A 24,184-nucleotide genomic window follows, 5' to 3' on the forward strand; every position below is an offset into this window, starting at 1 on the left:
GGCATGCGTCCTCCGATACACAACCCAACCAAGCCGCACTGCTTCTTAACACAGCTCGCATTCAACCTGGAAGCCAGCCGCACCAATGTGTCGGAGGAAACACCGTGCACTTGGCAACCTTGGTTATCTGACTAATAGCCGACTAATACATACTGACTAATACAACTCACATTGCACTTAAAAAACTTCAGAATATCAATCTTCAATCGTTTGGCCGATGGTTTCATTGTTTAATTCAGGTCTAGTTTAATTAAGGCAAAAATTATAGCTAATGTAAGCCAACCTTTGGCCAGCTCTTTGGCCAGCTCTTTGGCCAGCTCTTTGGCCAGCGGTACATCAACTGGCGAAAGCTTACTAAGTTCATTTACATCTGAAACGTGACAAAACAAAGGCTACAAAACATTCCCAGACAAACACCTGCTGTTAGATAGTAATAATAGCCACCTCATATCGCTATCTGACAGATAACTAGAGGCTAGCGCTGACCTGGCTGTTGTAGCTACTCACTAGCGGAGCTTATTCATTCACCTCAGTCGAGAAGGGATAGATCGCTATCTGACAGATAACTAGAAGCTAGCGCTGACCTGGCTGTTGTAGCTACTCACTAGCGGAGCTTATTCATTCACCTCAGTCGAGAAGGGATAGAACATTAGATAACTCTACAATAGTAGCTCAGCTACAAAAATGCAATTTCAGAATGTGGGGGGGGGGGACATGTCCCCTCGTCACCAGTGAAAGTTGCACCCCTGCACACATGTACACATGGATTTTGTGTTATAGATATGTAGCAGTAGAGTACTGGCCTGAGGGCACACATTTAATGTGTTGTAGATATGTGGTAGTAGAGTACTGGTCTGAGGGAACACACTTAATGTATTGTAATAATGTGGTACTAGAGTAGTGGTCTGAGGGAACACACTTAATGTGTTGTGAAATCTGTAGGAAAATGTATTGTAATGTTTAAAGAAATATATATATAACTGCCTTAATTTTGATGAACCCCAGGCAGAGTGGGGATCTGTAATAAATACAAATGGCCTCTATGATCCATGACTCAGTCCAACACCCATGTCCAAGAGGCAAACCTTTTGATTGATTGCAACCAAGGTGTGTTTAAGAAAATGGTTGGAAGGAAATGCGCATTTGGGGTAATATATAGCCATATGATTTTACTTTGTAATGCATTTGGGGCTATGGAGTGGGTGGAGTAGAACGTGTTGCTGGGTATTTATACCTCAGTGAAATAACACCATATATAGATTCTACAGACCCCACTGAGTATTCCCAACCCAACTTTTATATCAGCAAATAGAATAGTGTTTTCTCTATAAGCCAATATGTAATTTATAGGCCATACATTGTATTGCATTGCAGTGAATGGAGTAGGTGGGAGTAGAACATGTTGCTGGATATTTAGACCTCAGTCCACCTTGAAATAATACAATGTACACATTCTACAAACCGTAGTGAGTAATCCCAACCACACTTTTACTTCTTCTCTATGTATATCATATTCAGTGTATTGTATTGGCAGCATTTATTTGACCTTGGAACATGTTTTAAAACCCACATTTTAATACAATTGTCACTTAAATATGAACACATCTGAATCAATGTTCTTGTTCAGCCTATTATTTTTTTATATATCATGAATACATACAGTTTTGCGACACCTTTCTACGATTACTTCTATTTGGACAATTTTCGTAATTCCTTGACCCGGAAGTAAGTTTTTAGTGTTGCTGGTATGCCTTTGTATGATACCCCGCTGGCTGAACATGTCAAATCTTTAAAGGTCAGAAAGCTCAGAACAGTTTCATAAACTCCTATTTAAAATATGAATTAAAGTGTTGCTGTAAATGTGGATGGTTTGAGGATAATTTAGATTTCCCAAGTGAAAGTCCATGTTTACGACTGTCAACGAACGGAAGTTGTTGTACACCGTCGGACTTTTTTTTGTGAAACATTGGCGGTATTTTCGATTCTTCACGTATGTTTCCATCTTCCTACAAAATATTTATTGTTGTTGTCCCCTTTCTTTTATTTGTTGACATTATTTGCAGAAACAAACGTAGCTTACTCTGTGATATATTCAGAACTTTTGCATGCTAATGTTGTTAACGTTATCTGGCGAAACGTTTAATTTTGTAGCAAAAAGTGACTACAGCTAACGTAAAGCTAACGTAGCTACTTTAATTAGTTACAAGTATACTAATTAATGTTTTATTTCACCATGATACGCTGTCGTAGTGAACCTGCTGCCTGTTTGCTCCAGCCAGCCCAGTAACAGTGAGGTCGGATATGGAGGGTTGCTGAGTCCTGCTCTCGACCGGGGTCCGTCAGCCAGTCCAGCCGGACAGGACTCCGGTCAGGAGACGCATAGTTAGGACGACAGGATGAGCTCCACGGCCCCCCCGGCCAAGAGGAAATGTTACATGGGACGACATCAGATCATCAAGAAAAACAGGTGGACATTTTCTTCTTCCACACGACACTGAGTTAACTTGTCATGTTAACACACCTGTGTCCCACTGTGGAACAGCAGTTGACTCGTTCACAGAATGTACTGGACTAGATTTCGAAACTCGGTTATTTACTATATTATAACATTAAGAGGTTTTAATATTATTAGGGATGGGCACTGCTACGGACGTTCGTATTCGATTACTTGCTAGTTACTTATTAGAAAAAATAAATACAAAAATAGCCCTATTTGAATGAAAACGCTTTTCAAGCGTGTAGCTTGTTATTGTCGGTCAATCAAAGCAGCACTACCGTCAAAATGTACGTTTATTGGTCGCGTACAGATATTCACAGATGTTATCGCAGGTGCAATGAAATGCTTGTGTTTCTAGCTCCAACAGTGCAGTAATATCTATCAATACAAAACAATACACATAATCCAAAAATTTAAAAGAAAGAAATTAAGAAACATCAGAACAAGCAATATCAGAATGATCAATGTCAGAATATAAATATAAAATGGTGTGTATAGACAGTATGGACAGTATATGTTATGTTATAATCTCCACCCGGCACAGCCAGAAGAGGGCTGTCCACCCGTCATAGCCTGGTTCCTCTCTAGGTTTCTTCCTAGGTTCTGGCCTTTCTAGGGAGTTTTTCCTAGCCACAGTTCTTATACACCTGCATTGCTTGCTGTTTGGGGGTTTTAGGCTGGGTTTCTGTACAGCACTTTGTGACATCAGCTGATGTAAGAAGGGCTTGATAAATACATTGATTTGAAAAGGTGAGTACAGCAGTAGTTATATAGGAACCATTACTAGAATACAGTATATACATATGAAGTGGGATAAACAGTATGTAAACATTACTAAAGTGACCAGTGTTCCATGTCTATGTACATAGGGCAGCAGTCTCTAAGGCACAGGGTAGAGTACTGGGTGGTAGCCAGCTAGTGACTAAGTTCAGGGCAGGGTAACTGGGAGGAGGCCGGCTAGTGGGGACTGTTTAACAGACTGATGGCCTAGAGATCGAAGTGGTTTAACAGTCTCTCGGTTCCAGCTTTGACGCACCTGTACTGTCTCCTAGGGCCGGGACAATACCAGTATTGGAATATTTTTTAAACACTGAGAAAACCAAACTATTTGGACCTTTAAAAACCTGCTGTATGTAAAATAGTGTGTGCTATAGCTTGGAAAATAAATAACTCTGGATGACAGCATAATTATGTTTGTTTCCAAAATTAGGGTTGTTTTCCTAAAAGGTTAAATTCGCTTCGTGTTTTGTTTCCTTGCCACGATAGTAATGAGTATCTTGATACTGGTATCGTTCCGTCCCTACTGTCTCCGCCTTCTAGATGGTAGATGGGTGAACAGGCTGTGGCTCGTGTGGATGAGGTCCTTGATGATCTTCTAGATGGTAGATGGGTGAACAGGCTGTGGCTCGTGTGGATGAGGTCCTTGATGATCTTCTAGATGGTAGCAGGGTGAACATGCTGTGGCTCGTGTGGATGAGGTCCTTGATGATCTTCTAGATGGTAGCAGGGTGAACAGGCTGTGGCTCGTGTGGATGAGGTCCTTGATGATCTTCTAGATGGTAGCAGGGTGAACAGGCTGTGGCTCGTGTGGATGAGGTCCTTGATGATCTTCTAGATGGTAGATGGGTGAACAGGCTGTGGCTCGTGATGATCTTCTTGGCCTTCCTGTAACACCGGGTGCTGTAGATGTCCTGGAGAGCCCTGCAATTGCGGGTGATGTAGTTACTGCACCAGGCGGAGACACAGCCTAACAGGATGCTCTCAATGGTGCGTCTGTAGAAGTTTGTGAGGGTCTTAGGGGCTCAGCTGACTTTCTTCAGCCTCTTGTGGTTGAAGAGGTGCTGTTGAAGGGACTATTTCAATCAATTCAAATGTATTTATAAAGCTCTTTTTTTACATCAGCTGATGTCACAAAGTGCTATACAGAAACCCAGACTAAAACCCCAAACAGCAAGCAATTCAGATGTAGAAGCACTTCAGGTCGTCAGTGATGTGCACGCAGAGGAACTTGAAGCTTTTCACTGCGGCCCCGGATGGGGACATGCTCTCTCTGCTGGGACGATAAACCGAAAATTACAGACACCGACATTTCTGACTCATACCGAAGAAATTTAGATCCAGTTGCAGAGGGAGGTGTTCAGTCCCAGGGTCCTGAACTTAGTGATGAGCTTGGAGGGACAATGGTGTTGAACGCAGAACTGTAGTCAATGAACAGCATTCTTACATAGGTGTTGCTTTTGTCCAGGGGGAAGTGGGCAGTGTGATGGCGATTGCGTCGTCTGTGAATCTATTGGGGCGGTAAGCAAACTGAAGTTGGTCTAGGGTGGCAGGTAAGGGAGAAGTGATATGATCCTTGACTAGTCTCTCAAAGCACTTCATGATGGACAGGAGTTAGTTTTTTGGGCCGGTAGTCATTCAGTTCAGGTATCTTTGCTTTCTTGGGTACAGGAACAATGGTGGCCATCTTGAAACATGTGGGGACAGCGGACTGGGATAGGGAGAGATTTAATATGTCTGTAAACACTCCAGCCAGCTGGTCTGCATGCGGTCTGAGGACGTGGATCGGGGTGCCATCTGGCGGCAGCCTGGCAAGGGTTAACACGCTTGGAAGTCCTACTCACATCGGCCATGGGGATCGGGAGCACACAGTCCTGTTATAACCCTGTGATCATTACTATATTATAACATGACTAGATGTTATAACCCTGTGATCATTACTATATTATAACATTATAACATGACTAGATGTTATAACCCTGTGTTAATTACTATATTATAACATTATAACATGACTAGATGTTATAACCCTGTGATCATTACTATATTATAACATGACTAGATGTTATAACCCTGTGATCATTACTATATTATAACATGACTAGATGTTATAACCCTGTGATCATTACTATATTATAACATTATAACATGACTAGATGTTATAACCCTGTGATCATTACTATATTATAACATTATAACATGACTAGATGTTATAACCCTGTGTTAATTACTATATTATAACATGACTAGATGGTATAACCCTGTGATCATTACTATATTATAACATGACTAGATGTTATAACCCTGTGATCATTACTATATTATAACATTATAACATGACTAGATGTTATAACCCTGTGATCATTACTATATTATAACATTATAACATGACTAGATGTTATAACCCTGTGTTAATTACTATATTATAACATGACTAGATGGTATAACCCTGTGATCATTACTATATTATAACATGACTAGATGTTATAACCCTGTGATCATTACTATATTATAACATTATAACATGACTAGATGTTATAACCCTGTGATCATTACTATATTATAACATGATTAGATGTTATAACCCTGTGTTAATTACTATATTATAACATGACTAGATGTTATAACCCTGTGATCATTACTATATTATAACATGACTAGATGTTATAACCCTGTGATCATTACTATATTATAACATTATAACATGACTAGATGTTATAACCCTGTGTTAATTACTATATTATAACATGACTAGATGTTATAACCCTGTGATCATTACTATATTATAACATGACTAGATGTTATAACTCTGTGATCATTACTATATTATGACATGACTTTATGTTTTAACTCAGTGTTTCTCTCTGCAGTGTCCCCGACCCTGAGCAGCCACTCACCCCAAGACGCTCCAGTCGCCTGCAAAACACTCATATACACACACTGCGTGACAACACACACACGGCCCGGAATGTGGCTGCAGGACAGGTGTGTGTGGTAGGAGACTCCTCCTTGGACCCTGGAGAGGAGATGCTGCAGGTTCTGGATCCTGGAGGGATGAAATTAACACATGGGGTAGAGATGGGGGTATCTTTAATCCAGAGAGGGGTATCCCACGCCTCTGCAGCTCCAGCCAAGACCTCCCACAGCCTGACACCAGGACCAGAGGTCGGGGCTAGGGTTGGACTGGGACCAGGTGTGTGTGAGCATCCAGGGCTAGTTCAGACAGCGGACTGTAAGGACCTGGCTCAGTGCCTGCTGTTCAGTGAAGACTCAGAGGACAGAGAGCATGCTGGGACGCTTCCACACAGACCTGCGGACGCCACACCCCCTCAGAAGAACTGCAGCTCCAGAGGGTGTGTTTTTACCAGTAGATTAATATACAAACAAAAAACATTCATTTGATCTTGTTATAACTTTATTGACGTGGTTGTACCTTTAACAGCCGTGCCAATAAATGTTTATTTCATTTGAATGTTGTCGTTGACAGTAGGAAGCGCAGGGCCAGGGGGAGGAGCTCTGAGACCACACCCACAGGAAGAGGAAATGGTTCCTGCCAGAATGCTGACTCCCCATTGGACGTGTCTGATGACTTCATCCTGTTCAGACCCTCCCACGTGGCACGGGCGAGGGAGAGCGCGGCGCTACAGCGGTCTCTGAGGAACAACATGTCAGCCTCTGTTCTCACGCCCCCTACTGGGCTGGAGGCCAGCACACTCAACACTACAGGTACGGGATGAAAGGATGTGTGTGTGTGTAACGTGTGTGTGTGTAACGTGTGTGTAACGTGTGTGGTGTGTAACGTGTGTGGTGTGTAACGTGTGTGTGTGTGTAACGTGTGTGTGTGTGGTGTGTAACGTGTGTGTGTAACGTGTGTGTGTGTAACGTGTGTGTGTGTGTGTGTAACATGTGTGTGTGTGTGTAATGTGTGTGGTGTGTAACGTGTGTGTGTGTGTGTAACGTATGTGTGTGTGTGTGTGTGTGTAACGTGTGTGGTGTATAACATGTGTTGTGTGTAACGTGTGTTTCCCCAGGTGCAGGTCTATCAGCGGTGTTTATGCGTCCAGACGAGCAGTGTGACAGGTTGTTGTTGTCCAGCTGGGGGCTGCCTGCTGCGGTCCTGGAACGCTACCGTCGTCATGGTGTCTCCTCCATGTTCCCCTGGCAGGCTCAGTGTCTCAGTCTGGGACGCGTGCTGCAAGGACACAACCTGGTCTACTCAGGTACCCTAACCTCATGACCCTACCAATCTACGCCGCCCCAGAAACCTGACCCCTGACCGTTAACCCCTGACCTCTAATCCCAGCCCCAACCAGTGCAGGGAAGACCCTGGTGGCAGAGCTGTTAATGCTGAAGAGAGTCCTGGAGACCAGGAGGAAAGCTCTGTTTATTCTGCCCTTTGTATCCCTGGCCAAGGAGAAGATGACCTACCTACAGGTACAGTGGAAGTTAGAGAGGGATAGAGGGAAGGAGAGGCTGAAATGCTCTGTGTACAGGTACCCCCATGTACAGGGCAGAAAGTATTCAGACCCCTTGGATTTCTTTGGATTTCTTCACATGTTATTGTTTTACAAAGTGAGATTAAAGTGGATTTAATTGTCATTTCTTTTTGTCAACAATCTACACATAAATTAAACAACAAAAATATAGTCGTTGCATGAGTATTCAGCTCCCTGAGTCAATACATGTTTGTTAGAATCACCGTTGCCAGTGATTACAGCTGTGAGTCTTCCTGGGTCAGTCTCTAAGAGCTGTGAGTCTCTAAGAGCTGTGAGTCTTCCTGGGTCAGTCTCTAAGAGCTGTGAATCTTCCTGGGTCAGTCTCTAAGAGCGGTGAGTCTTTCTGGGTCAGTCTCTACGAGCTGTGAGTCTTCCTGGGTCAGTCTCTAAGAGCTGTAAGTCTCTAAGAGCTGTGAGTCTTCCTGGGTCAGTCTCTAAGAGCGGTGAGTCTTCCTGGGTCAGTCTCTAAGAGCTGTGAATCTTCCTGGGTCAGTCTCTAAGAGCTGTGAGTCTTCCTGGGTCAGTCTCTAAGAGCGGTGAGTCTTCCTGGGTCAGTCTCTAAGAGCTGTGAATCTTCCTGGGTCAGTCTCTAAGAGCTGTGAGTCTTCCTGGGTCAGTCTCTAAGAGCTGTGAGTCTTCCTGGCTCAGTCTCTAAGAGCTGTGAGTCTTCCTGGGTCAGTCTCTAAGAGCTGTAAGTCTCTAAGAGCTGTGAGTCTTCCTGGGTCAGTCTCTAAGAGCTGTGAGTCTTTCTGGGTCAGTCTCTAAGAGCTGTGAGTCTTCCTGGGTCAGTCTCTAAGAGCTGTGAGTCTTCCTGGGTCAGTCTCTAAGAGCTGTGAGTCTTCCTGGGTCAGTCTCTAAGAGCTGTGAGTCTTCCTGGGTCAGTCTCTAAGAGCTGTAAGTCTCTAAGAGCTGTGAGTCTTCCTGGGTCAGTCTCTAAGAGCGGTGAGTCTTCCTGGGTCAGTCTCTAAGAGCTGTGAGTCTTCCTGGGTCAGTCTCTAAGAGCTGTGAGTCTTCCTGGGTCAGTCTCTAAGAGCTGTGAGTCTTCCTGGGTCAGTCTCTAAGAGCTGTGAGTCTTCCTGGGTCAGTCTCTAAGAGCTGTAAGTCTCTAAGAGCTGTGAGTCTTCCTGGGTCAGTCTCTAAGAGCTGTGAGTCTTCCTGGGTCAGTCTCTAAGAGCTGTGAGTCTTCCTGGGTCAGTCTCTAAGAGCTGTGAGTCTTTCTGGGTCAGTCTCTAAGAGCTGTGAGTCTTCCTGGGTCAGTCTCTAAGAGCTGTGAGTCTTCATGGGTCAGTCTCTAAGAGCTGTGAGTCTTCCTGGGTCAGTCTCTAAGAGCTGTAAGTCTCTAAGAGCTGTGAGTCTTCCTGGGTCAGTCTCTAAGAGCGGTGAGTCTTCCTGGGTCAGTCTCTAAGAGCTGTGAGTCTTTCTGGGTCAGTCTCTAAGAGCTGTGAGTCTTCCTGGTTCAGTCTCTAAGAGCTGTGAGTCTTCCTGGGTCAGTCTCTAAGAGCTGTGAGTCTTCCAGCTCTCTCGATAACCACTCAGCATGAAAGGAACAAATGTCATGTTCTGATCCAGTGGAAACATCGTAGAATACCTGATTACTTCTTATCCCTTTTGCACAAATACTTTCGCAAGGCACTGTAAGATGGTACTGGACCTGAGCCTGTATATAAGATGGTACTGGACCTGAGCCTGTATATAAGATGGTACTGGACCTGAGCCTGTATATAAGATGGTACTGGACCTGAGCCTGTATATAAGATGGTACTGAACCTGACTGAGCCTGTATATAATATGGTACTGGACCTGACTGAGCCTGTATATACAGTGCCTTGCAAAAGTATTCGGCCCCCTTGAACTTTGCGACCTTTTGCCACATTTCAGGCTTCAAACATAAATATATAAAACTGTATTTTTTGTGAAGAATCAACAACAAGTGGGACACAATCATGAAGTGGAACGACATTTATTGGATATTTCAAACTTTTTTAACAAATCAAAAACTGACAAATTGGGCGTGCAAAATTATTCAGCCCCTTTACTTTCAGTGCAGCAAACTCTCTCCAGAAGTTCAGTGAGGATCTCTGAATGATCCAATGTTGACCTAAATGACTAATGATGATAAATACAATCCACCTGTGTGTAATCAAGTCTCCGTATAAATGCACCTGCACTGTGATAGTCTCAGAGGTCCGTTAAAAGCGCAGAGAGCATCATGAAGAACAAGGAACACACCAGGCAGGTCCGAGATACTGTTGTGAAGAAGTTTAAAGCCGGATTTGGATACAAAAAGATTTCCCAAGCTTTAAACATCCCAAGGAGCACTGTGCAAGCGATAATATTGAAATGGAAGGCGTATCAGACCACTGCAAATCTACCAAGACCTGGCCGTCCCTCTAAACTTTCAGCTCATACAAGGAGAAGACTGATCAGAGATGCAGCCAAGAGGCCCACGATCACTCTGGATGAACTGCAGAGATCTACAGCTGAGGTGGGAGACTCTGTCCATAGGACAACAATCAGTTGTATATTGTACAAATCTGGCCTTTATGGAAGAGTGGCAAGAAGAAAGCCATTTCTTAAAGATATCCATAAAAAGTGTTGTTTAAAGTTTGCCACACTCCACCTGGGAGACACACCAAACATGTGGAAGAAGGTGCTCTGGTCAGATGAAACCAAAATTGAACTTTTTGGCAACAATGCAAAATGTTATGTTTGCCGAAAAAGCAACACAGCTGAACACACCATCCCCACTGTCAAACATGGTGGTGGCAGCATCATGGTTTGGGCCTGCTTTTCTTCAGCAGGGACAGGGAAGATGGTTAAAATTGATGGGAAGATGGATGGAGCCAAATACAGGACCATTCTGGAAGAAAACCTGATGGAGTCTGCAAAAGACCTGATACTGGGACGGAGATTTGTCTTCCAACAAGACAATGATCCAAAACATAAAGCAAAATCTACAATGGAATGGTTAAAAATAAACATATCCAGGTGTTAGAATGGCCAAGTCAAAGTCCAAACCTGAATCCAATCGAGAATCTGTGGAAAGAACTGAAAACTGCTGTTCACAAATGCTCTCCATCCAACCTCACTGAGCTCGAGCTGTTTTGCAAGGAGGAATGGGAAAAAATGTCAGTCTCTCGATGTGCAAAACTGATCGAGACATACCCCAAGCGACTTACAGCTGTAATCGCAGCAAAAGGTGGCGCTACAAAGTATTAACTTAAGGGGGCTGAATAATTTTGCACGCCCAATTTTTCAGTTTTTGATTTGTTAAAAAAGTTTGAAATATCCAATAAATGTTGTTCCACTTCATGATTGTGTCCCACTTGTTGTTGATTCTTCACAAAAAAATACAGTTTTATATCTTTATGTTTGAAGCCTGAAATGTGGCAAAAGGTCGCAAAGTTCAAGGGGGCCGAATACTTTCGCAAGGCACTGTATCTCTGTACCGGTACACCCTGTATATAGCCTCCACATTGACTCTGTACCGGTACCCCCTGTATATAGCCTTCACATGGACTCTGTACCGGTACACCCTGTATATAGCCTCCACATTGACTCTGTACCGGTACCCCCTGTATATAGCCTCCACATTGACTCTGTACCGTAACACCCTGTATATAGCCTCCACATTGACTCTGTATCGGTACCCCCTGTATATAGCCTTCACATTGACTCTGTACCGTAACACCCTGTATATAGCCTCCACATTGACTCTGTATCGGTACACCCTGTATATAGCCTCCACATTGACTCTGTACCGTAATACCCTGTATATAGCCTCCACATTGACTCTGTACCGTAACACCATGTATATAGCCTCCACATTGACTCTGTACCGTAACACCCTGTATATAGCCTCCACATTGACTCTGTACCGTAACACCCTGTATATAGCCTCCACATTGACTCTGTACCGTAACACCCTGTATATAGCCTCCACATTGACTCTGTACCGGTACCCCCTGTATATAGCCTCCACATTGACTCTGTACCGGTACCCCATGTATATAGCCTTCACATTGACTCTGTACCGGTACACCCTGTATATAGCCTCCACATTGACTCTGTACCGTAACACCCTGTATATAGTCTCCATATTGACTCTGTACCGTAATACCCTGTATATAGCCTCCACATTGACTCTGTACCGGTACCCCCCTGTATATAGCCTTTACATTGACTCTGTACCGTAATACCCTGTATATAGCCTTCACATTGACTCTGTACCGTAACACCCTGTGTATATAGCCTCCACATTGACTCTGTACCGTAATACCCTGTATATAGCCTCCACATTGACTCTGTACCGTAACACCATGTATATAGCCTCCACATTGACTCTGTACCGTAACACCCTGTATATAGCCTCCACATTGACTCTGTACCGTAACACCCTGTATATAGCCTCCACATTGACTCTGTACCGTAACACCCTGTATATAGCCTCTTACTTCCGGCGCCGACAGAGATGGCCGCCTCGCTTCGCGTTCCTAGGAAACTATGCAGTTTTTTGTTTTTTTACGTGTTATTTCTTACATTAGTACCCCAGGTCATCTTAGGTTTCATTACATACAGTCGAGAAGAACTACTGAATATAAGATCAGCATCAACTCACCATCAGTACGACCAAGAATATGTTTTTCGCGACGCGGATCCTGTGTTCTGCCTTACAAACAGGACAACGGAGTGGATCCTATGCAGCGACCCAAAAAAACGACTCCGAAAGAGAGGGAAACGAGGCGGTCTTCTGGTCAGACTCCGGAGACGGGCACAGCGCGCACCACTCCCTAGCATTCTTCTTGCCAATGTCCAGTCTCTTGACAACAAGGTTGATGAAATCCGAGCAAGGGTAGCATTCCAGAGGGACATCAGAGACTGTAACGTTCTTTGCTTCACGGAAACGTGGCTTACTGGAGAGACGCAATCCGAAGCGGTGCAGCCAACAGGTTTCTCCACGCATCGCGCAGACAGGAAAAAACATCTTTCTGGTAAAAAGAGGGGCGGGGGCGTATGCCTTATGACTAACGTGACATGGTGCGATGAAAGAAACATACAGGAACTCAAATCCTTCTGTTCACCTGATTTAGAATTCCTCACAATCAAATGTAGACCGCATTATCTACCAAGAGAATTCTCTTCGATTATAATCACAGCCGTATATATCCCCCCCCAAGCAGACACATCGATGGCTCTGAACGAACTTTATTTAACTCTCTGCAAACTGGAAACAATTTATCCGGAGGCTGCATTCATTGTAGCTGGGGATTTTAACAAGGCTAATCTGAAAACAAGACTCCCCAAATTTTATCAGCATATCGATTGCGCAACCAGGGGAGGAAAGACCTTGGACCATTGTTACTCTAACTTCCGCGACGCATATAAGGCCCTGCCCCGCCCCCCTTTCGGAAAAGCTGACCACGACTCCATTTTGTTGATCCCTGCCTACAGACAGAAACTAAAACAAGAGGCTCCCACGCTGAGGTCTGTCCAACGCTGGTCCGACCAAGCTGACTCCACACTCCAAGACTGCTTCCATCAAGTGGACTGGGAGATGTTTCGTATTGCGTCAGATAACAACATTGACGAATACGCTGATTCGGTGTGCGAGTTCATTAGAACGTGCGTTGAAGATGTCGTTCCCATAGCAACGATTAAAACATTCCCTAACCAGAAACCGTGGATTGATGGCAGCATTCGTGTGAAACTGAAAGCGCGAACCACTGCTTTTAATCAGGGCAAGGTGTCTGGTAACATGACCGAATACAAACAGTGCAGCTATTCCCTCCGCAAGGCTATCAAACAAGCTAAGCGCCAGTACAGAGACAAAGTAGAATCTCAATTCAACGGCTCAGACACAAGAGGCATGTGGCAGGGTCTACAGTCAATCACGGACTACAGGAAGAAACCCAGCCCAGTCACGGACCAGGATGTCTTGCTCCCAGGCAGACTAAATAACTTTTTTGCCCGCTTTGAGGACAATACAGTGCCACTGACACGGCCTGCAACGAAAACATGCGGTCTCTCCTTCACTGCAGCCGAGGTGAGTAAGACATTTAAACGTGTTAACCCTCGCAAGGCTGCAGGCCCAGATGGCATCCCCAGCCGCGCCCTCAGAGCATGCGCAGACCAGCTGGCCGGTGTGTTTACGGACATATTCAATCAATCCCTATACCAGTCTGCTGTTCCCACATGCTTCAAGAGGGCCACCATTGTTCCTGTTCCCAAGAAAGCTAAGGTAACTGAGCTAAATGACTACCGCCCCGTAGCACTCACATCCGTCATCATGAAGTGCTTTGAGAGACTAGTCAAGGACCATATCACCTCCACCCTACCTGACACCCTAGACCCACTCCAATTTGCTTACCGCCCAAATAGGTCCACAGACGATGCAATCTCAACCACACTGCACACTGCCCTAACCCATCTGGACAAGAGGAATACCTATGTGAGAATGCTGTTCATCGACTACAGCTCGGCATTCAACACCATAGTACCCTCCAAGCTCGTCATCAAGCTCGAGACCCTGGGTCTCGACCCCGCCCTGTGCAACTGGGTACTGGACTTCCTGACGGGCCGCCCCCAGGTGGTGAGGGTAGGCAACAACATCTCCTCCCCGCTGATCCTCAACACTGGGGCCCCACAAGGTTGCGTTCTGAGCCCTCTCCTGTACTCCCTGTTCACCCACGACTGCGTGGCCACGCACGCCTCCAACTCAATCATCAAGTTTGCGGACGACACAACAGTGGTAGGCTTGATTACCAACAACGATGAGACGGCCTACAGGGAGGAGGTGAGGGCCCTCGGAGTGTGGTGTCAGGAAAACAACCTCACACTCAACGTCAACAAAACTAAGGAGATGATTGTGGACTTCAGGAAACAGCAGAGGGAACACCCCCCTATCCACATCGATGGAACAGTAGTGGAGAGGGTAGCAAGTTTTAAGTTCCTCGGCATACACATCACAGACAAACTGAATTGGTCCACTCACACAGACAGCATCGTGAAGAAGGCGCAGCAGCGCCTCTTCAACCTCAGGAGGCTGAAGAAATTCGGCTTGTCACCAAAAGCACTCACAAACTTCTACAGATGCACAATCGAGAGCATCCTGGCGGGCTGTATCACCGCCTGGTATGGCAACTGCACCGCCCTCAACCGTAAGGCTCTCCAGAGGGTAGTGAGGTCTGCACAACGCATCACCGGGGGCAAACTACCTGCCCTCCAGGACACCTACACCACCCGATGTCACAGGAAGGCCATAAAGATCATCAAGGACATCAACCACCCGAGCCACTGCCTGTTCACCCCGCTATCATCCAGAAGGCGAGGTCAGTACAGGTGCATCAAAGCTGGGACCGAGAGACTGAAAAACAGCTTCTATCTCAAGGCCATCAGACTGTTAAACAGCCACCACTAACACTGAGTGGCTGCTGCCAACACACTGACACTGACTCAACTCCAGCCACTTTAATAATGGGAATTGATGGGAAATGATGTAAATATATCACTAGCCACTTTAAACAATGCTACCTTATATAAATGTTACTTACCCTACATTATTCATCTCATACGCATACGTATATACTGTACTCTATATCATCGACGGTATCCTTATGTAATACATGTATCACTAGCCACTTTATACTATACTATGCCACTTTGTTTACATACTCATCTCATTGTACATACTGTACCCGATACCATCTACTGTATCTTGCCTATGCTGCTCTGTACCATCACTCATTCATATATCCTTATGTACATATTCTTTATCCCCTTACACTGTGTACAAGACAGTAGTTTTGGAATTGTTAGTTAGATTACTTGTTATTACTGCATTGTCGGAACTAGAAGCACAAGCATTTCGCTACACTCGCATTAACATCTGCTAACCATGTGTATGTGACAAATAAAATTTGATTTGATTTGATTTGATTTGATTTGATTTGACATTGACTCTGTACCGGTACCCCCTGTATATAGCCTCCACATTGACTCTGTACCGGTACCCCATGTATATAGCCTTCACATTGACTCTGTACCGGTACACCCTGTATATAGCCTCCACATTGACTCTGTACCGTAACACCCTGTATATAGTCTCCATATTGACTCTGTACCGTAATACCCTGTATATAGCCTCCACATTGACTCTGTACCGGTACCCCCCTGTATATAGCCTTTACATTGACTCTGTACCGTAATACCCTGTATATAGCCTTCACATTGACTCTGTACCGTAACACCCTGTGTATATAGCCTTCACATTGACTCTGTACCGTAACACCCTGTATATAGCATCCACATTGACTCTGTACCGTAATACCGTGTATATAGCATCCACATTGACTCTGTACCGTAATACCCTGTATATTGCCTCCACATTGACTCTGTACCGTAATACCCTGTATATAGCCTCCACATTGACTCTGTACTGGTACCCCCTGTATATTGCCTCCACATTGACTCTGTACCGTAATACCCTGTATATAGCCTCCACATTGACTCTGTACCGTAATACCCTGTATATAGCATCCACATTGACTCTGTACCGTAATACCCTGTATATTGCCTCCACATTGACTCTGTACCGTAATACCCTGTATATAGCCTCCACATTGACTCTGTACTGGTACCCCCTGTATATAGCCTCCACATTGACTCTGTACCGTAATACCCTGTATATAGCCTTCACATTGACTCTGTACCGTAACACCCTGTATAGAGCCTCCACATTGACTCTGTACCGTAATACCCTGTATAGAGCCTCCACATTGACTCTGTACCGTAATACCCTGTATAGAGCCTCCACATTGACTCTGTACCGTAACACCCTGTATAGAGCCTCCACATTGACTCTGTACCGTAATACCCTGTATAGAGCCTCCACATTGACTCTGTACCGTAATACCCTGTATATAGCCTCCACATTGACTCTGTACCGTAATACCCTGTATATAGCCTCCAAATTGTTATTTTACTGCTGCTGTTGAATACTATGTTTATTTTCTATTTTTTACTGAACACTTATTTTTTTCTTAACTTCTTAAAGTATTGTTGGTTAAGGGCTTGCAAGAAAGCATTTCACTGTAAGGTCTTCTACACCAGTTGTATTCGGCGCATGTGACAAATAACATTTTATTTGATATCGGTAGAAATGGTAAGATAAATTGTCACTCCAAATGGAAAAGGTTTCCGACCCTTGGTGTAGCCTGTTACCAACTACAGCAGGAACACAAAGCCAGAATCTGCAAAGGCCAGCTGCTGCAGCAGGAGGGTCAGGAACAGGTTCTGGCTATCTTGATCTCTGGCTCCCTCTTGAGTCATTTGTGTGTCTTAATTATTTAATAAAACGGCGTGCTTAAAGCATCAGACCAGTTCGGTACATAAAGTTGATTTATTAAAACGCATAGTGTTTTAACACAACGTGTCATTAACAACTTCACTGAGTACCACTCTTCATATTTTCAACATGGTGGTGGCTGCTATATGTTATGGGTATGCTTGTCAAATTGTTGCCTAGTTACAGTTTTGATTTACATTGGCTTGAAAATCTATGACAAGACTTGAAAATGGCTGTTTAGTTTAACCTGTTTAACCTTTTCAGAGCTTTAAGTATTTTTGAAAGAATAATGTGCAAATATTGTGCAATCCAGGTGTGCAAATCTCTTAGGGACTTACCCAGAAAAACTCACAGCTGTAATCGCTGCCACAGGTGATTCTAACATGTATTGACCCAGGAGTGTGAATACTTATGTAAATGAGATATTTCTGTATTTCGTTTTCAATACATTTTCTAAAATATATAAAAACATGACAAATACAATCGGAAAGTATTTTCACCCCTTTCCCTTTAGACGGGGTTTGTTCTCAGAGTGTGTCCTCAGAGACAGTGTGTGTGTCCTGTCCGGAGTGTGTCCTCAGAGACAGTGTGTGTGTCCTGTCCGGAGTGTGTCCTCAGAGACAGTGTTTGTGTCCTCAGAGACAGTGTTTGTGTCCTGTCCAGAGTGTGTCCTCAGACAGTGTGTGTGTCCTGTCCAGAGTGTGTTCTCCGAGGCGGGGGTGTGTGTGGAGGGCTACATGGGAGGCCGGGCTGCTCCAGGAGGTTTCAGTAGTCTGGACGTAGCAGTGTGTACTATAGAGAAGGCCAACTCCCTCCTCAACAGACTCATAGAGGAGGATTCCATGGACCTACTGGGTAGGTGTTGATGTTGAAACATGAACAGTATGTTGCTACTGTAGTGTAATAATCTAATCTGCTGTGTGTAGGTGTGGTAGTGTAATAATCTAATCTGCTGTGTGTAGGTGTGGTAGTGTAATAATCTAATCTGATGTGTGTGGTAGTGTCATAATCTAATCTGCTGTGTGTAGGTGTGGTAGTGTAATAATCTAATCTGCTGTGTGTAGGTGTGGTAGTGTAATAATCTAATCTGCTGTGTGTAGGTGTGGTGGTGTAATAATCTAATCTGCTGTGTGTAGGTGTGGTAGTGTAATAATCTAATCTGCTGTGTGTAGGTGTGGTAGTGTAATAATCTAATCTGATGTGTGTGGTAGTGTAATAATCTAATCTGATGTGTGTAGGTGTGGTAGTGTAATAATCTAATCTGCTGTGTGTAGGTGTGGTAGTGTAATAATCTAATCTGCTGTGTGTAGGTGTGGTGGTGTAATAATCTAATCTGCTGTGTGTAGGTGTGGTAGTGTAATAATCTAATCTGCTGTGTGTCGGTGTGGTAGTGTAATAATCTAATCTGCTGTGTGTAGGTGTGGTAGTGTAATAATCTAATCTGCTGTGTGTAGGTGTGGTAGTGTAATAATCTAATCTGCTGTGTGTAGGTGTGGTAGTGTAATACTCTAATCTGCTGTGTGTAGGTGTGGTAGTGTAATAATCTAATCTGCTGTGTGTCGGTGTGGTAGTGTAATAATCTAATCTGCTGTGTGTAGGTGTGGTAGTGTAATAATCTAATCTGCTGTGTGTAGGTGTGGTAGTGTAATAATCTAATCTGCTGTGTGTAGGTGTGGTGGTGTAATAATCTAATCTGCTGTGTGTAGGTGTGGTAGTGTAATAATCTAATCTGCTGTGTGTAGGTGTGGTAGTGTAATAATCTAATCTGCTGTGTGCAGGTGTGGTAGTGTAATAATCTAATCTGCTGTGTGTAGGTGTGGTAGTGTAATAATCTAATCTGATGTGTGTAGGTGTGGTAGTGTAATAATCTAATCTGCTGTGTGTAGGTGTGGTAGTGTAATAATCTAATCTGCTGTGTGTAGGTGTGGTAGTGTAATAATCTAATCTGCTGTGTGCAGGTGTGGTAGTGTAATAATCTAATCTGCTGTGTGTAGGTGTGGTGGTGTAATAATCTAATCTGCTGTGTGTAGGTGTGGTGGTGTAATAATCTAATCTGCTGTGTGCAGGTGTGGTAGTGTAATAATCTAATCTGCTGTGTGTAGGTGTGGTGGTGTAATAATCTAATCTGCTGTGTGTAGGTGTGGTAGTGTAATAATCTAATCTGCTGTGTGCAGGTGTGGTAGTGTAATAATCTAATCTGCTGTGTGTAGGTGTGGTGGTGTAATAATCTAATCTGCTGTGTGTAGGTGTGGTAGTGTAATAATCTAATCTGCTGTGTGTAGGTGTGGTAGTGTAATAATCTAATCTGCTGTGTGCAGGTGTGGTGGTGTAATAATCTAATCTGCTGTGTGTGTAATAATCTAATCCACTGTGTGTAGGTGTGGTGGTTGTGGATGAGCTTCACATGGTAGGAGACTCTGGTAGAGGATATCTGCTGGAACTACTGCTCACTAAGATACGATACATCGCCCTCAAACACAACACCAACAACGGGTATGTCTGGGGGGGCGGGGGGTCTGATACATCGCCCTCAAACACAACACCAACAACTGGTACGCCTGGGGGGGGGGGGGGGGTCTGATACATCGCCCTCAAACACAACACCAACAACGGGTACGTCTGGGGGGGCGGGGGATCTGATACATCGCCCTCAAACACAACACCAACAACAGGTACATCTGGGAGGGGGGGGGTCTGATACATCGCCCTCAAACACAACACCAACAACTGGTACGTCTGGGGGGTGGTCTGATACATCGCCCTCAAACACAACACCAACAACGGGTACGTCTGGGGGGTGGTCTGATACATCGCCCTCAAACACAACACCAACAACGGGTACGTCTGGGGGGTGGTCTGATACATCGCCCTCAAACACAACACCAACAACGGGTACGTCTGGGGGGGCGGTGTCTCTGTAAGTGTGTTCAACAAGGCTTCTGTTTGCAGCGAACATGTTGAATGGTTTGAATATACAGTAGGGCAAAAAAGTATTTAGTCAGCCACCAATTGTGCAAGTTCTCCCACTTAAAAAGATGAGAGAGGCCTGTAATTTTCATCATAGGTACACTTCAACTATGACAGACAAAATGAGAAAAATAAATCTAGAAAATCACATTGTAGGATTTTTTTATGAATTTATTTGCAAATTCTCATGTTAGTTTCATTCCAAACGTCGTAAATTGTTGGTTATCTGCATGAACCCAGTCTTCACTATGAGTCATCCATACATCAATTGTCTTAAATCGTTTATTTGCTAACTAAATAATCACAGAAATGCACAAACAAACAGTAGATCTAGTTACAAGGAAATGATAGAGGATGTGCCCTAGTGGGCTAAACCGGCATCGCGGCTTGGTGGACAAGCAGAATTCTGTATGCAGAGTTTCAATTTGGTGTTTGTCGTATTTTGTGAATTCTTGGTTGACGAGCGGACCCCAGACCTCACAACCATAAAGGGCAATGGGTTCTTTAACTGATTCAAGTACTTTTAGCCAGAGCCTAATTGGTATGTCGAATTTCATGTTCCTTTCGATGGCATAGAAGGCCCTTCTTGCCTTGTCTCTCAGATCGTTAACAGCTTTGTGTGGCACTGATTTTTAGGCCGAGGTATGTATAGTTTTTTGTGTGCTCGAGGGCAACGGTGTCTAGATGGAATTTGTATTTGTGGCGACTGGACCTTTTTTGCAACACCATTATTTTTTAAAATCTTACTGAGATTTACTGTCAGGGCCCAGGTCTGGCAGGGCCCAGGTCTGTCAGGGCCCAGGTCTGGCAGGGCCCAGGTCTGTCAGGGCCCAGGTCTGTCAGGGCCCAGGTCTGGCAGGGCCCAGGTCTGGCAGGGCCCAGGTCTGTCAGGGCCCAGGTCTGTCAGGGCCCAGGTCTGTCAGGGCCCAGGTCTGGCAGGGCCCAGGTCTGGCAGGGCCCAGGTCTGGCAGGGCCCAGGTCTGGCAGGGCCCAGGTCTGGCAGGGCCCAGGTCTGTCAGGGCCCAGGTCTGGCAGGGCCCAGGTCTGGCAGGGCCCAGGTCTGGCAGGGCCCAGGTCTGGCAGGGCCCAGGTCTGGCAGGGCCCAGGTCTGTCAGGGCCCAGGTCTGGCAGGGCCCAGGTCTGGCAGGGCCCAGGTCTGGCAGGGCCCAGGTCTGGCAGGGCCCAGGTCTGTCAGGGCCCAGGTCTGGCAGAATCTGTGCAGAATATCTAGGTGCTGCTTTGGTTGGGGACAGAAGCACCAGATCATCAGCAAATAGTAGACATTTGACTTCAGATTCTAGTAGGGTCAGGCCGGGTGCTGCAGACTGTTCTAGTGCCCTCGCCAATTTGTTGATATAAATGTTGAAGAGGGTAGGGCTTATCCTGCATCCCTGTCTCACACCACGACCCTGTGGGAAGAAATTTGTTTTTTGCCAATTTTAACCGCACACTTGTTGTTTGTGTACATGGATTTTATAATGTCGTATGTTTTACCCCCAACACCACTTTCCATCAATTTGTATAGCAGACCCTCATGCCAAATTGAGTCGAAGGCTTTTTTAAAAATCAACAAAGCATGAGAAGACTTTGCCTTTGTTTTGGTTTGTTTGTTTGTCAATTAGGGTGAATTTGTGCTCTGTCTTATGGTAATTTGGTAAAAAGCCAAATTGACATTTGCTCAGTAGATTGTTTTCACTGAGGAAATGTACCAGTCTGCTGTAAATGATAATGCAGAAGATTTTCCCCAAGGTTGCTGTTGACGCATATCCCACGGTAGTTGTTGGGGTCAAATTTCTCTCCACTTTTGTGGATTGGGCTAATCAGTCCTTGGTTCCAAGAATTGGTGAAGATGCCAGAGCTAAGGATGATGTTAGAGTTTAAGTATAGCCTATTGGAATTTATGATCTGTATATTTTATAATTTCATTGAGGATATTATCAACACCACAGGCCTTTTTTGGGTTGGAGGGTTTGTATTTTGTCCTGTAGTTCATTCAGTATAATGCATTCTGGATCTCGATCTCTCTATATCTCTATCTATCTCTATATCTCTATATCTCTCTCTCTCTCTCTCTCTCTCTCTCTCTCTCTCTCTCTCTCTCTAGCTCCTTATCAGAAGGTATCCAAATCGTGGGTATGAGTGCCACCCTCCCAAACCTGTCCCTGCTGGCTGGGTGGCTGGATGCGGAGCTTTACCAGACTGACTACAGACCCGTCCCGCTGAAGCAGAGGCTCAAGGTGGGGAACAGCATCTACGACTCCAGCCTCTCTCTGGTCCGAACCTTCGAGCCCCTGATCACGGTCAAGGTAGGAGCTGCTACTGTAGTAACTACAACAAGTTACTGTTGTTCTGGTCTTTATTCCTAAGTTCATCTTCGATAAAGAGGATGTTGTGATATTTATTTATTTTATTTATACATTACCGTTTTATACAGTGCCTTGCGAAAGTATTCGGCCCCCTTGAACTTTGCGACCTTTTGCCACATTTCAAGCTTCAAACATAAAGATATAAAACTTTTTGTGAAGAATCAACAACAAGTGGGACACAATCATGAAGTGGAACGACATTTATTGGATATAACAAATCAAAAACCTAAAAATTGGACGTGCAAAATTATTCAGCCCCTTTACTTTCAGTGCAGCAAACTCTCTCCAGAAGTGCAGTGAGGATCTCTGAATGATCCAATGTTGACCTAAATGACTAATGATGATAAATACAATCCACCTGTGTGTAATCAAGTCTCCGTATAAATGCACCTGCACTGTGATAGTCTCAGAGGTCCGTTAAAAGCGCAGAGAGCATCATGAAGAACAAGGAACACACCAGGCAGGTCCGAGATACTGTTGTGAAGAAGTTTAAAGCCGGATTTGGATACAAAAAGATTTCCCAAGCTTTAAACATCCCAAGGAGCACTGTGCAAGCGATAATATTGAAATGGAAGGAGTATCCGACCACTGCAAATCTACCAAGACCTGGCCGTCCCTCTAAACTTTCAGCTTATACAAGGAGAAGACTGATCAGAGATGCAGCCAAGAGGCCCATGATCACTCTGGGTGAACTGCAGAGATCTACAGCTGAGGTGGGAGACTCTGTCCATAGGACAACAATCAGTCGTATATTGCACAAATCTGGCCTTTATGGAAGAGTGGCAAGAAGAAAGCCATTTCTTAAAGATATCCATAAAAAGTGTTGTTTAAAGTTTGCCACAAGCCACCTGGGAGACACACCAAACATGTGGAAGAAGGTGCTCTGGTCAGATGAAAACAAAATTGAACTTTTTGGCAACAATGCAAAACGTTATGTTTGGCGTAAAAGCAACACAGCTGAACACACCATCCCCACTGTCAAACATGGTGGTGGCAGCATCATGGTTTGGGCCTGCTTTTCTTCAGCAGGGACAGGGAAGATGGTTAAAATTGATGGGAAGATGGATGGAGCCAAATACAGGACCATTCTGGAAGAAAACCTGATGGAGTCTGCAAAAGACCTGAGACTGGGACGGAGATTTGTCTTCCAACAAGACAATGATCCAAAACATAAAGCAAAATCTACAATGGAATGGTTCAAAAATAAACATATCCAGGTGTTAGAATGGCCAAGTCAAAGTCCAGACCTGAATCCAATTGAGAATCTGTGGAAAGAACTGAAAACTGCTGTTCACAAATGCTCTCCATCCAACCTCACTGAGCTCGAGCTGTTTTGCAAGGGGGAATGGGAAAAAATTTCAGTCTCTCGATGTGCAAAACTGATAGAGACATACCCCAAGCGACTTACAGCTGTAATCGCAGCAAAAGGTGGCGCTACAAAGTATTAACTTAATATTAATAACTGAATAATTTTGCACGCCCAAGTTTTCAGTTTTTGATTTGTTAAAAAAGTTTAAAATATCCAATAAATGTCGTTCCACTTCATGATTGTGTCCCACTTGTTGTTGATTCTTCACAAAAAAATACAGTTTTATATCTTTATGTTTGAAGCCTGAAATGTGGCAAAAGGTCGCAAAGTTCAAGGGGGCCGAATACTTTCGCAAGGCACTGTATATAGACAAAAGTTTGGGGTCACTTAGAAATGTCCTTGTTTTTGAAAGAAAAGCACACTTTTTTG

The 24,184-nt window shown here is 44.4% G+C and overlaps 1 protein-coding gene across 1 annotated transcript in view; it reads left to right on the top strand.

Moving 5' to 3' along the window:
* The first annotated feature begins 1,769 nt into the window (after nt 1–1,769).
* polq (polymerase (DNA directed), theta) overlaps nt 1,770–24,184 on the top strand; it is an 81,209-nt gene continuing 58,794 nt past the window's right edge. The window contains exons 1-9 of the mRNA XM_036967736.1: nt 1,770–1,990; nt 2,251–2,467; nt 6,145–6,627; nt 6,762–7,000; nt 7,306–7,494; nt 7,578–7,708; nt 17,812–17,968; nt 19,492–19,606; nt 22,185–22,386. Of these exons, the coding sequence (XP_036823631.1) occupies nt 2,397–2,467; nt 6,145–6,627; nt 6,762–7,000; nt 7,306–7,494; nt 7,578–7,708; nt 17,812–17,968; nt 19,492–19,606; nt 22,185–22,386 (1,587 nt within the window). The 5' untranslated portion in view covers nt 1,770–1,990; nt 2,251–2,396. The remainder of the gene's footprint in view (nt 1,991–2,250; nt 2,468–6,144; nt 6,628–6,761; nt 7,001–7,305; nt 7,495–7,577; nt 7,709–17,811; nt 17,969–19,491; nt 19,607–22,184; nt 22,387–24,184) is intronic.

Source organism: Oncorhynchus mykiss, chromosome Y, assembly GCF_013265735.2.
Source record: "Oncorhynchus mykiss isolate Arlee chromosome Y, USDA_OmykA_1.1, whole genome shotgun sequence".
NCBI lineage: Eukaryota > Metazoa > Chordata > Actinopteri > Salmoniformes > Salmonidae > Oncorhynchus > Oncorhynchus mykiss.